This window comes from Hipposideros armiger, unplaced genomic scaffold (genome assembly GCF_001890085.2).
Source record: "Hipposideros armiger isolate ML-2016 unplaced genomic scaffold, ASM189008v1 scaffold_590, whole genome shotgun sequence".
Lineage (NCBI taxonomy): Eukaryota > Metazoa > Chordata > Mammalia > Chiroptera > Hipposideridae > Hipposideros > Hipposideros armiger.
The window spans coordinates 223,155-237,878 of NW_017731940.1; the positions used below are offsets into that span (position 1 = coordinate 223,155).

General features: G+C 42.1%; 1 protein-coding gene across 1 annotated transcript in view; it reads right to left on the reverse strand.

Moving 5' to 3' along the window:
* Positions 1 to 6,465: 6,465 nt before the first annotated feature.
* HTR4 (5-hydroxytryptamine receptor 4) overlaps positions 6,466 to 14,724 on the reverse strand; it is an 87,851-nt gene continuing 79,592 nt past the window's right edge. The window contains exons 3-4 of the mRNA XM_019624405.1: positions 7,923 to 8,048; positions 6,466 to 6,670 (exon numbers count right to left, since the gene is read on the reverse strand). Coding sequence (XP_019479950.1) covers positions 6,466 to 6,670; positions 7,923 to 8,048 — 331 coding nt within the window. The remainder of the gene's footprint in view (positions 6,671 to 7,922; positions 8,049 to 14,724) is intronic.

Genomic DNA, 14,724 nt, shown 5'->3' on the forward strand with positions numbered 1-14,724 from the left:
AAGAAGGGTGGATGTTCACCAGGAAAAGAAAAGGAATTCAAGACACAGGTAGTTTTGAAGTAGCAACATGGAGTTATGAAGAAACTCATCATATTCAGGAAATGATAACAGAACCGTCCCGGGTGGGAGTGCAGATAGGAAAGACAGACAGAGGACACACTGGGAGTAGCATGGAAAGACAAGCAAAGGATTTAGAGTTCATAATGTGTCACTAAAACAAACAAATAAAACACCTCTGTGGCTTTGCACATGCTGTTTTCTGGAACTGTCACTCCCCATGCCTCACCCTCTTCCCCTTCACCTACTGACAATACACATCATCTACAGATCCCACCTTCAGTGTCACTTCTGCTAGCTAGCCCTTCATTGGAGGCCACATGTTCCAACAGCTCTTTTGACTTCTTATTCTAGTTCAATGACCCCCAATTTTACTAGAATTACCTACTCACTATCTGTATTGTCCCCTAGACTAAAGTCTCATGATTCAGAGCTTTCTCTGATTGTTGCTTCCAGGGCTGTGCTCAGCTCCTGGCAATTAGCAAGCACTCAATAAATATTTGATGAAATAAATATAAAAATAAGAGTTCATATCCTCTAGCATGAAATTCAATTCAACAACTATTACAATTACATACAAAGCGTGAACCTGCCCTCAAAGAGTATGTGAGAAAGAGAAATTTATAATATGCTTTCCTTGCAGAAATGCGTTTCAATCCTATTGGGGAAACAAATGTAACTGTGTGACACAAGTTCACAATGACAGACATGTTTCATTTATACATTACAAAAGAGGTGTGCTCCAGGGAGATCATTAAGACATGCAGACAAACTTATCTCCAGCATGGAATGAAAAACTCATATGCAGCTTTTAAGTCAGAATTGTATGTTTTACAAGCAAAACGGTTTTCAAAGAAAATCTGTGACTGAGAAATCGTTGGAAGAGTTTTGCAGTTAAAAAACACATCAAGTTCCTGGGCCAAGAAGAAGGGTAACAATTCAGTTGGACCTATCAAAGAGAAAATCTTGCAGTGTTATAGAGAATGCTATCCTCAATGAAGTGAAGTAGGTGTTTTAAAGGGAATTGCAGACGATGTGAAATACAGAACAAAGTACAGCGCGACCAGAGAACGCGGACCAGAATGGTTAAGTCTGAAGAGTATGGCATATGGAGCCAGAGGAAAGACCCAGGGATGTTTGGAGTAATAGAAACAAGACTTGGGGATGATGCACCTCTGCTTTATCACAGAGGCTTCGTAAAGACACCTGTAGGTCCTTGAGCCAGTCTACGAGAAGTTGATGTCTGTTGTTCTTGTCTGTCCAGGACCCCTCTTTCCAGCAGGAACTGCCATTGGACTATGCCATATGGTCCGGCAAAGCCAGCAGTCATGGGCCTCAGCAACCAGGTGTGTCATCCTCACACCACAATGACTGGTCAAGGGAAGAGTATTTGACTCAAGCAAAGCCAACCAAAGTTCTGTGAGAAACAGCTTTACGTTTCTCTTCCTGTGGACTCAGAGTTAAGGTTGGTTTGAGATTCATGTTGCCTGTGGTTATTTTTCTGGACCCAACCTGAGAATGAATCCAAGAAGAAAACAGCATTGGAACAAAGAAGAACAGACAGAAAGATAGAAACAGACAGAGAGAAATAGGCACAGAGACAGAGAGGAAGAAAGAGAGAAAAAGGAGGAAAGACAGAGATGAATAGGAAAGGGGAACAGAGACTGAGGGAGAAAGCTAGACTAGATGACATTGTTCAAACCCTGGAGAGCCATGTCTGCAGCCAGACTTTTCAGCTAATTGAACCAATCAATTTATTTTCTGTCTCATGCTGCTGGGAAAGATCTTACTAATGTAGCATCTGAGAAACAAATTGGTAAGAACACTAGTCAGGCAATTCATTGGGATATATACAGGGAAAGCCCTCTTCAAAGGCTTATTTAAAACATAAATTCACATGGGTAAACTAAAAATGTATTCGCATAACAAGTCTCCTGATTGCATGTGAAATAATTAGAATTTACAAGGAGCTACTATTTATAGCGGTTACCTTTAGGGTAAACAGCCGTGGAGGTGGTGAGAGGGAATTGGGGACGTTTTTATGTTTTACTTGTGAAATGAAGACATTTTTTACAATACTCGGTATTATTGTTATGAGATCTTTTTAAAAACTGTGACAATTAGAAAAGAGATTGCTGAAACAGATCAAACACAGGGTCATGAAGATGGATCTCAGGGCCTATGAGAGGAAGACTCTACTGACAGGAGATGGTGAGGGCTCCACTCGGTAGGGGGAGAATTAGGGCATTTTGTGAGAAAGCAGAGAGAGCATGCTGGTCAGAAAGATTTCCACATCCGCCGCATTGCTCTGACTTCAAAGGGAACGCCTCACACTAAAGTCAGAATGTTCCCGGCCAGTTGAGGAACGTGCCGTCCCAGGAGCACTTTCAGCTAAAAGGTTATTACGGCTGCTCTTGCATTCGAGAAGTGTTTAACTTCTGGCAAAGAGAAAATTGAAGTTTAAAACATATATTTCCGAAATTAGTAGAAGTAAAGGCTCCCAACCCCAATCCACCTGACCACGCAGTCTAGCCAGCACCGCCCCCCGTTACCCCCGTACGGCCATTGGTAATGTTTTGATGTACCATCCCTCTCCCTTCCCCCACCACTCACTCCTGTATACCCAGATACAAACAATTGTATGTTTATTTTACAAAAGCGGAATTATTCTAAACATTAAGGTCTGAAGCTTGTTATTTTTTTCCCCACATAATATGCCAGTGATATCTTTCTAGGAAAACACACATAGCTATCCCTCCTGATTTTCAATAGCTGCATTAGATTCTACTTTTAAAACCAGTACTTTCTTAGATACTTGGTTGGCTTTCCTTCACCACGGAACCTTAGATTTAAAATAATTGACTGTACCTTATGCTTTAATGCAGTTTTGACCTCTTATGACCTATATGATGCATGTATTTTAATTATGCTTTGGAAATGATTTTTAATGAGGCAATACACTTGCATTAAAAGGATTCAATTCTCAGAGCACCAGGGAGCACAGTGGAGGGAAAGTGGTAGTTGGGGGAAATGTATTTCATGACACTTTGCTGTGATCCAGGGGGTCTGCCATCTGGGTGTAATTAGGAATCACAGTGAGCATTCTTGCTCGAGAGGCACTACCCTTTATCAGGCCTCCCTGCAGACTCACGGCAGCTCTAGAGAGGACACGACGTCTTGCCAGGAGTCACATGGTGAGCGATGACATCTCACCTCAGTGAGACACTCACTCTGTGCCTTGCCCCAGCCCGGCTCAGCCCACCTGTCATGGGAGGGACACAGCAAAAACAGAAGCTAGATAACAAATAAAATCATACACTTCCAGGCTAAAATGTTGCCCTGTAATGTCCAGAGTGGACCTTCCAGCCCAATGAAAATATCACTCTTGGGACAGGGAGTGTAGAGACAAATGGCAAGTTTCCCAGGCTCCCAGAGGAAAACAAAACCATTTGACTCCATTGGACTTACAGTATTGGAGTTTTTGATGTGCACTATCAGAGAAGGGGATGGAATTATTGGCAGCACAGCTGAAAAAGAGAATGCGTTGAACACTCCATGTGTTCAAGTGTTTACCAAATACCTAAGTCAGTATTTCTATAATTATTCATAGTCGATCTCCCCATTAAATGTTCCATGCAAGTCGGGACCTAGACCTTATTTATATGCTTGTGCTTTCTCCCATTGGGGGAGATAGAGACATTTAAGAAAAAGTGAAAGGAAAATTAATTGTGGTTTTAATCATAATTGCACAAAGTCCTCCAAGGAGAGGAATGGGTTTAATGAGGTCAGAGTGGGCTTCTGCAAGGAAGAGACAATTGAGCTAAAATCTTAAAGACACAAAGGAGCAAGGGGCAAAGGAACTCTTCAGGCAGCGGGAGGGGCCAAGGGCCCGAGGTGGCTGAGCACAGAGCACTGGAAAGAGAGAAGTCAGGCCAAGACAGCTGTAGCTCAGACAGTAATACTGGCTGACAAAATACATGAAGTGAGGCTGGGACACAGACAGGAACCAGGCGGCACAAAACCCTACAGGCCAAAGAGCTTGGTCTTGATCCTCAGGGCAGTGAATAGCCATTGAAGGATTTTAAGCGAAGGGGCCACAGGATCAGATTTGCAATTTTAAAAGATACCTATGAGATTACCTTAGTGGCAGGTGAATTGCAGGGGAATAAAATAGACGTGGCGACAACAGTTAGGGGGTTGATGCAGCGACTTACGCAAGAGATGATAACAGTTTGGACTAGGATGACAGAGACAGAGAGAAATAGACTAGGATATGTTTAGGAAGGAAAGTCTGTAGGACTTATTTAAATGTAGGGGATAAGGCAAGACTGCATAAGAATAACTACCTGGTTTTTGGATGCTGCAGCTGCTGGAGGGCCGCGTTTGGTAAGAAAGCTCAAGAGTTGCATGGGTACTTGCAAGAAACTGCAATTAACGTCCAGTAACATTAAGTGCTGTGCCAGCTGGGTCAATGCTGTGACTTAAATGGATTATCTAACTTAATCCTAACTATGACCCTGTAAAATAAGTGTTATTGCCCCCATTTTTAGAGAGGAGGAAACTGAGATTCAGAAAGGCTTAATACATTTATCACCATCTCAGAGCTAAAAATTGGCAGATCCAGGACTAGGACCCAAATCTCTTCAGCTTTAAAGCAGAGGGTTCTTAACAACCAAGCCATATGGCTTCATGACAACTCAGGGAAATTTTCATGGTTTGAAAAGAACTTGACAGTTGATCTGGAACTCTGAAGCTAAATCTTCCTAGGCAACCTGCATCCTTCTTTCAGAGCTGCCCAGAGTAAACTCTCCATATTAGGAAGACATTCTACGCTTCCCTGCATTCTCTTCACTCCCTACCCAGCTCATTTTCTTCCCTTTACTTTGGCCCCAACCTCAAGGTTACCTCCGGTGGCCCTGATCCCTCAGCTTTGCCGTCTCCAATTTCCCACAACACTTTCAGGCTCACCGCTCATTTGGACAATGATCACACGCAGGCTCTACCATGCAGGATTGCCATATATTTTCTATTTCCTTACATTTTATTTTTTTTCTAATGTGAACGTGCATACAGTACAGACTGTCTTCAAAAGTCTTTCATGTACTGAAGTTAGATTGTTATACACAAGCTAAGAAACACAAATTTCAAACTATGACACACTACAGGTCTGGCTGCCAATCAACAGTTTAGTTTTACCAGTGTCATTATCTCGAGCTGTAGAGTGGAGTCTCATTATACATGCACTTAACTTAAGCATATTCAACTATATGTTCTTGGCAGAGTGAGAGCAAGAGCGAGAGGGCAATTTATATAGAGTAGGCCTGCCATTCCAATCAATAAACACACATCCCATGGGACGGAAGATGAATCTGCTATTTCCTCAGCTGGTTTTAGTCCCCAAGGACATTTCCCAGTGTGAGTAATTCTCTGAGAAGACTGATGTTAGTGTTCAAAAGCATGTATTTTAGATACACCACAATCTCTAATTTTAGTCAACTACTTTTCCTATTTCTCAATTAAAGACATGGTGACTGATCCCAAGACTGGAGGAAAAAAAACTGGTCTATTGGATGACTCAAGAGACAGTCACAGATTATCCCTGATAATTCTGATAATGTGATTTGTACCCCACACTTTGTTTTGAGAACTAACCCCTAAGATATGGCTATGGTGATGGCTGCATATGTTTATGTAATCATCTGCGTTTTAAATTGCATCATTCCTTCACTTTTAAATAGAAATGAGCAAACATTAGAAAATAAAAAGTGCTGATACAACAAATAAATCCACATCGCTAATATATAAGGCAAAGATAAAAACCACTAGGCCTTCTGAAGTCAAATGTGGAAAAGAACGAAATTATGCCCCAGGAATAAAATGCTAGCCCTGGGTCCAAAAACACCAATTATTGGGGATTTTATAATCATCTTTAACCTTCTGGAAAAGAGTCTCCACAGTCACAGGTACATACCTAAATATGCACATAAAATTATAATACAGACACATTTCCAGGAGAAGGTCATGTTCAAACATAGAACGCCATCATTCTGAACCAGCCCTGCTTCTTAGTCTTGTCCCTCAGCCCTCTTGGAACTGTGTTCATGCCATCACTATAAAATTTAGTGCTCTGCGGTAAACTTGATGGCTGCTACCTGTCCCTATCAAGAGTGTAAGCTCCTTGCAGGCAGGTTCTAGGTTTTCCTCATCTCTGTGTCCGCAGGGCCTCAGTGAGTGTCTGTCTAAAAAGGGGCCTTCTGCAAAGACTGGACAGTGAATGAGTAAGTGAATAACCAGGTTTACCTTTCTAAGAGTCACTTCTTCTAATGAATTGGGGAAGAAAGACACATCCCCATAGCCATCAGGTCGCTGTCTCCAGCACAGAGCTCAGCTATGCACATCGCTCAGTCCTTACCTATCCAGAGAAATGCAGCAGAGGTGAAAAATTGATGCTGTTGTCAGAAGGACGTCTAGAGATGTCCGGACCAGGCAAAACATCTCCCCGTAAATCCAGATGTCTTGAACCAGCTCAATGGCACCAAAGGGCATCACAAGCACGGAAACCAGCAGGTCCGCAAAGGCAAGAGAGACGATGAAATAGTTGGTTTTTATTTTCCTGTGAGTGAAAAAGTATAAAGGGCAAGGCAGAGGAAAGGGTGAAGGAAGGAGGTTAGCGCAAAAGGAGCAAGAGAGAGAAGAGGAGGAAAGGAAAGCAAAGAAAGAAGGGAGGGAAGAAAAAGAAAGAAAAATCAAATGTGTAACATACACTGTGAGGTTCCTTTTCCCCTTCTGTGACCTGGCTGGAAAGACCCTGTGTGGACCGGCCACTTCTGAATTCTCCAGACCCTTGTTGCACTAAAAGCTCCTCCTTCCTCCCCCCTTTGGCCACAGCAGCCTGATATGAGTCTCCAATGCTTGGAGCCCCTCCTGAGTGCCTTTACACGGGTGCTGCTCTCTTCCCAACTATTAGCTCTTCAGGCCTGTTTGATCATTCTTAGGGAACCCTCTTAAGGTGCCCCCGTCACAAACAGTATCAGATTCCACTGTTTTCCACTCTGAGACTGACTACCATGTGTCTCACATTGATGACACGTCTCAGATTAGGGCATGTCTTGTGGAGAGAAGGAGGCAGTAGATGAAGCAGGACTGCATCTTTTATCCTCTTTCTGGCCTGGTGGCCATGAATCCAGGCTGCACACTGGAATCACTCAGTGAATTTTGGTGCCTGGGGCTCACCCCAGATCAAGCAGTTCTGGGACTCTGGGTGATTAACACACTTACTCACCCCCCCCCCAGGGTTGCCAGATAAAATGCAGGACACCCAGTTAAATTTAAATTTCAGATTAACAATGAATAATTATTTAGTATAAGTATGTCCCAAATATTGCATGGGCCATACTTATACCACACATTAGCAGTTTTTCAAAAGGCCTCTGGGTGATCTTCACTGCAGTCAGGGTTCAGACTGATGAAGTGGAAAGAGCAAACCCCCAGGTTTAAATCCTAGGTGAGTCACTAGTCAGCTACCACGTCTCTGAACAACTTGATAAAGTGGGGAGGCTAGATGAGATATGCTCTCAAGGGTTGTGTATCTAGTGATCCCAGCTACGAAAACAAACAAACAAACAAAAACAACCAAGTGGAACACGGGATGGAAATACACTTAAGTGCTTGCACGGGTCATGTTAGAACTGTGGGGTTATATGTGATCTTGTTTTCCCCTGCTTTATTTCCCAAACATTGTTCCCCTGTATTTTTTTCTTGCATAATAAAATGATAATGGAAATGATAAATTCAGTCCCCAACTCTGCAGGGAGATCCAAGAACTGCACCCACGTTTCCTCATGAGGTCTCCTGATGCTACTCACCTGAGCTGCCTGTCCCTGCACACAGCCACCATCACCAGCAGGTTCCCCAAGATGGCCATCAGGATAACCGCCGAGAGAAACATGAGCAGCACGACCTTCTCCACTGACCTGAAACCCTCCTTAGAACTGAAAGACAGACAGACAGACAGACACACACACACACACACACACACACACACACACACACAAAGAATTTAAGGAAACTTTGAGACATGGGAAAGAAAATTAATTTTTTCCTCATTCATCTTCAGGAAGGTAACTTCGCATCAGCAGCTGCAACACACATTTATTGTGCACCTAATATGTGTCAATGTCTGCCCTGTCACTTTACACGTTATCCTACTTAATGCCTACAAAACAGGAAGGAGGCAGCTCAGAGAGGTGAGTTAACTACCTAGAGACTGCACAGTTATTCTCCATCCGAGAACTTGGGCCTTTCCTTCAGAGCACTTCCTTGTGCTCAGAAATGCATTTGGTGGACTTGTTTCGTGCACCTACCCAGCTAGGTTGCTTATCTGCACCTTATCTGGTGCCAAATTCAATTTCCATGTGCCATTCACGTTTATTGGATGAAGGACAGATGGCATTGGATGAATGAGTGATGGTAACTTGAACCAGGGTCTGCATGAATACAAAGGCCACCTGTTTTCAGTACCCCATCCCAGTCCATGCTGAAGCTCCTGTGGACAGGTGGGCTGCCTGGGAAACAGGTCATGGCCTGAAGGTTGTTCTTATATAACTGACCTGGACTCGGGTTCTGTGAAGTCCATTGGAAAGATAACAGCCAGTCAGTAAACGTAGGGACTCCTTTCTCTGCCCTGAGAAGAAACCACATTTCTTTTGGTTCCCAATTTAGCAGTGCAAATTGCGTTCTTGTCCATTTCGGCATCTAATTTGATTTTATAACCCCTGCTATCCTCATGGAAATCATTTTGTTTTATTAACTTGGAAGTGAGTGTTCCCTATCTATCACAGCATAATATCTGCAGGTTATTCATAAGCTACAGGAAAGCATTTTATTTTTTATTAGAGTAATAAAATGTTCTTTTTAAATGAAGTTTCAAAGGATCTTAACATTCTCAGGCGCAAACCCCACATTTCAATCCAAAAAATAACTGAGGCCCAGAGAGAGGAACTAAGTCACCTGATCATGTTAGTGGCTGGGCTGGACGAAGCTGCCTATCCTAGAAGCCCACTACTGAAACCAAGGAATCAAGAAATATCAGTCTCTACTGAGCTCCTCTGACTGAAAACCAAGATGGCTGCCAGCCCCAAATGCCAGCACCCCCTCTAAGGCTCTGGTCTTGTCCAAAACTTTTCCCATGAGGTCTGGCACAAAGGACAAGGTGCTGATTAGAATAAAGAACCAGTATTGCAGCAGTTGGAGAAGCATAAAGTCTCTGACAAGAAACTCTGCTGACAAGTGTTGCTATTAACTAATTGAATGATTCAAGTCTTTATGGCGAGGGCTCAGGTGAAAAGGAATTCTAGGTATGTTCATCTAAATCACTCTTCCACACCTTACTTCCAACTGTTAGCAATACAAATATTGAACCAGGAAGATTCAACTCGATGAGAAAAAAGACCTTAATAGGGTGATGTGGCTACCCAAAACTAATCTGATCTTAAGCCATATTAACTGAAGGAAAGTGTCAATAAAGGCGGTGACAGTGGTTTTTTTCCTTGTCCTTCCCAGAGGCTCTGACTCAGAGCCACTCTGAAACTTGTTCCCCGCTCAAGGCCTCCATACTAGCTGTGCCTTCTTCCTGGAAGGCTCCTTCTCATCAACCAAGTCTCAAATTAAGGTTAACCCCCACTTAATGTACCACAGCCAACAAACATTTTTCGTTTTCTTTAGAGCATGTATTGTTATCGGAAATGGCTTCTGGTTTTGATTTTTGTCTGTGTCCCACCCCCACAGAGAGACCTCGGTTATCTTTTTCAACACAATGTCCAGTGCCAGGCACAACATCTATTCTATAGTATGCGTAGTGTGTAGGCATGTGCAGTACACAGCAAGTGCGCCATTATTTGTTGATTGAGTGAAAGAAAGACATGCGATTCATAATGGTGAGGTGTATCCTTCAATGTCTTTGACAACTGATTGAAGGTACGGAGAAGATTTTACCTAGAGAAAAGAAGACCCAGTATGAGACACAAAAGCTATTTTTTAACTATCCGAAGGGCTGCGGTTTGACATAAGAGTAGATTTGTGCATGCATTCATTCAACACTACTTTCTGAGCATTTTTCTGCACGAGGCATTGTTGTATGTCCTAGGGAAGCAGAAATAAGCAAAACGAGAGCAGGCAATGAATAGATAAAAAAAGAAATTATGTAGCATTTCAGCTGGTAATATACACTGTGGCAAAAAGTCTGGGAAGAAAAGGAGTTCAGGCCTGCCATTTTTGGATGAAGGTCTGGCTATTTAACAGGGATCGTCAGAAAAGCTCGGTGACAGGGGTGTCACACTATATGCTCTTTAGGTTGTATAACAAAGTAGATTGAACAAGCAGGCTTTAAGCAGTGGTTCTGGACTTTGGCCGCATATTGAAATCACGTGAAGAGACTCAGTAAATGCTCATGTCAGCCCCACCCCTCAAACACACACACACACACACACACACACACACACACACACACGGATGATGCTTTCATTAGTTTGGGGTGCGGCCTAAATATTGGAATTTTTAAAAGCTCTTAAGCGATTCTGATGTGCAGTCAAGGTTGAGAATCACTGCTAGAGGGAGGAAGATTTAGTAATGGCGAATAAGAACTTCCTCACAATGAAGGATGAGCCACAATAGCTTCCTGGTGTTGCTCTGAGCTCCCTGGCTCAGGGAGTGTTTCAGAAGGCCTAGATGTCAATGAGATACCACTTCACACCCATTAGGATGACTGTTATAAAAACAAAACAAAACAAAAATGAACAGTAACAAGGATTGGTAAGAATGTGGAGAAATTGGAACCTTGGTGGATTTCTGATGGAAATGTAAAATGGTGCAGCTGTTATGGAAAACAGTTTGGTGGTTTCTCAAAAGGTTAAATACAGACTGCCTATATGATCCAGTAATTGCAGTTGTAGGTATCTACCCCAAAGAATTGAAAGCAGCGACATGAATAGATATATGAACACCAATGTTCATACCAACATTATTCACGATAGCCAAAAGGTGGCAACAACCCGAGTGTCCATCAACAAACAGATAAACAGAATGTGGCACATACGTCCCGTGGAATTGTATTGTCATAAAAAGGAATGACGTTCTGGCACGTGCTACAACAGGAATAAACCTTGAAAGCATTATACTAAGTGAAATAAACCAGGTGCAAAAAAGACAAATACTGTATGATTCCAAATATCGTATAATCTTGCCTACTCTAGGCAAATTCATAGAGAAATAAAGTAGAATAGTTGTTACCAGGGGCTGGGGTGAGACGAGAGAGGAATGGGGAATTATTTAATGAGCACAGAGCTTCTGTTTGGGGCAATGAAAAAATTCTGGAAATGGATAGTGGTGATGGTTGTATACCATTGTGAATGTACTTATTGTCACAGAATTATATATTTAAAAATAGTTATTTTATGTGTTAATGGTAAAATTTGATGCTATATATAGTTGATTACAATAAAAAGAATACATAAATGACCAAATATCAGGATACTGTATAGGGCTTCTATATTGGAGGCAGGTCTGGCTGACTTTAGGTCCCTTTCTGGTTTATGGACAATGGTCCGAGCATATCATTTGAACATGGATTTTCCGTCAACCACGGCTTCACCATTAGAACCATCTCCCCTGTACTGCCTTTCCTCTTGTAGGAGGAAAAACAAACCCCAACAGATTCAGAGTCTGTGGTGACTCAGTCACCTCTGGCCCTCTGGCCCTCTGGCTCCAGAGATGGTATATCTCAAATCAAGTGGGAATGTCAGGTCAGAGAACCCCAAGTTCAATGTTATGGTTCATTTGTGGCGTGCCAATTAGGAGCTCAAAATAAGTAAACTTTAAACTGACTGACAAGCAAAATTTAACCATAGAAAGGGCTTTTTTAATTAGACAGAACTGTCTTTTGAACTAAATCTAAGTCCAGTAATGATAATTAAAATAAATTAAGAACCACTTCTGCTAAGTCCATTTTAGATCCTTGGGTTACCACTGATATCTTCCAAGAATACTGTCAACCATTACCTGATAGTTCCTGTCTGACCAAAGAGCTCTGCCTACTCTTCTAAATGGGCTCTTTGACAGTTACTCTTAGAATTTTACTTTCTCTTCTTCTTTTTTTTTTTGCTTTTTCAGTGATCTCTTGATCCATAAAAAAGCAAAAACAACAACAAAAAAACTCCACAAACTTGTTGGCTCTGTTTAGCATTTGCTCTCTTCTTAATAAAAGAAAACCTACAATACATTTCCACAGAGGTTAGTGTATATGAAAGTAGACTATAAATGACAAAGCATATTATAAATAAGTAATCATTGCTATTAATATTAGAAGCCCATACCAGGACAATAGCTAAAGAACTTTTAGGTTATGCTTTGTTATATCATCCAGAACAATAGGTTTCAAGGTCACACACACACACACAATACATTTCCTTAGGAGTCAAGAATCCTTTTCTCTTCTTTTGCACTGGCTTTGTTCATAACAGCTATGGGCCTTCAAAAAGTCACTTACCTTTTCTGAATCTCAGGGTCAACTGAGAAAGTCAGATGAAATCCCTCATTTATCAATTATGTGCCAAGATCTGTGCTAAGTACTGGGACATAACAGTAAAGAAGGTGACAAAGTCCCCACCTTCGCAGACCTCACACTACTGATGGGAACAGACACCAAACAAGTGCACAACCAAAAACAAAGAAATACAGATTGTGGTCAGCATTTCAAAGTCACCCTCTCCAACTTTAATGTTCCTATGAATCTACCGGGGACATTGTTAAAATGCAGACTCTGTTTCTTTGGGTCTGGGGTGGAGTCTGGGGTTCTGTGTTTCTCACAAGCCCACTGGCTCATGAGGCACCTCAGTGATGATGCTACTGATGATTCATGGGTCACCTTGGGGTAGAACGAGCATCAAGCACATTGACATGATGGCGTGAGAGAGAACAACTAGCTTAGAGGGAAACTTGAGGGAAGCAGGGAACACTGGAAGTGACACTGGTTAAAACACAGACTGCTGGACCAACCCACACAACGTCCATCCAAGTACGTCTGGGGTGGGGTTCCAAAGTGCGCACTTCTAACAAGTTCCCAGGTTATGCTGACGCTGCTGGTCTGGGGACCTCACTTTGAGGATGTTGACCTAGAGCATCGTGAAGGATGCCCTTCACCCTAACCCTCATTTCTACATGGCAAATTACTTTCTTTTGCTGGTAGGTTGGGAACTTCCTGCTTGACAGTGGTTGACATTATTTTATCAAGCACCTACCAGATGGCAAACAACACACTAAGGAAATTTTCAGTGTTGGCTCATTTCATCTTCACAATTACCATGTCATCTAATATCACAACGCCCTGTTTTCAGAAGAGCTGGGTGCTCAGCATGGTTAGGAGACGTAAGATCCCACAACTATCAAGTGGTGGACCTGAGACTTAGACCTGCACATTTGATTACACGTGCAATTCTTTTCCCAGGAAATTTCAAACGTGCTCATTTGAAAACAAATTTCCTTTAAAAAAGACATGCTAAAGTGTTGCTTTTTTGTCTAGAAACTTCATACCCAAAATGTTGATGATGACAGCTTAATATGCCTTGTAAAAATAGGCTGGCTAAAGAAAATGATAGGGGAAAAAAAGAAATCCTTACAGGATGGAAATTATGCATCATGGGGTTTCTATGCAACTCTAAAAGAACACATTTTGATTGCTTTTGAAGACCCAATAGAGGAGAGGGGGGGGTGTTGCACAGTTAATGAAGGTCAGTATTTTTCAAATGTAAATACATGGAGAAAAATTCTATGGCAAGCTCTTAATAGATTTTCCAGGGCCTCAAAGATCATACATATTGGGCACGAGAAAAACTTCAAAGCCCAAAGAGGATCTGCCTGTATAGAGTATAAAGAAATTCAAAGCTGCAAGGAATACAAAGGATATCAGGATCAAAGCCACTGTTCTCTGAGGTCATGCCTGAATGTAAAGCCGAGCCAAAACTGACGTGACAAGGTGAGCTCTGTATTTGGGAAGATTCTCACTGCTACACACTGTAACTACCGGGGCTTCCCTTCTTCTTGGAAACAAAAATGCTCAATGATAGTGCCCGTAAATTATATCTTAGACACAAGTCTCACTTTAAGAAAATCCTTTTTTTTTTTTTTTTCAAAATCGAAACTGAGCAAACAGAGACAGGTTTTTTTTCTTTACATTTTTTTCTTTATATGCAGATTCAGTGTAGGGTCTCTGGTTTGTTTTGCAAACATCTCTTTACCTACAATTGCTCAGGGTACAGAAAGGTCCATCAGACACAGAAATGTCTTTTTTTGGGAATAAAACACATGGCCTGTTTTCAGAATTTGGCTGATCATTTCCTTTAAATTGTTCTGGTGGTTTTGAGAAATGCAGCCCAGGGAAAAATGTGGACCACATGGGGCCTCTCCAGTGCGGTCAATCATTTACCCCAAGGATAAAGGCTCAAGGAAAGGTGGAATTTCCCAAAACCCTGAGAACAAGCTGCTCCCCATTTCTTCACTTTTGGTGGCCTCAGTCCCAGTGCCCAATGTCTCATGGGTCCAGCTCTGCATATTTGCCAGGCTCCTGGCTTGCTGTTGTGAAGTATTATGATTTCTCTTCTCAGGGCCACTTCTCAC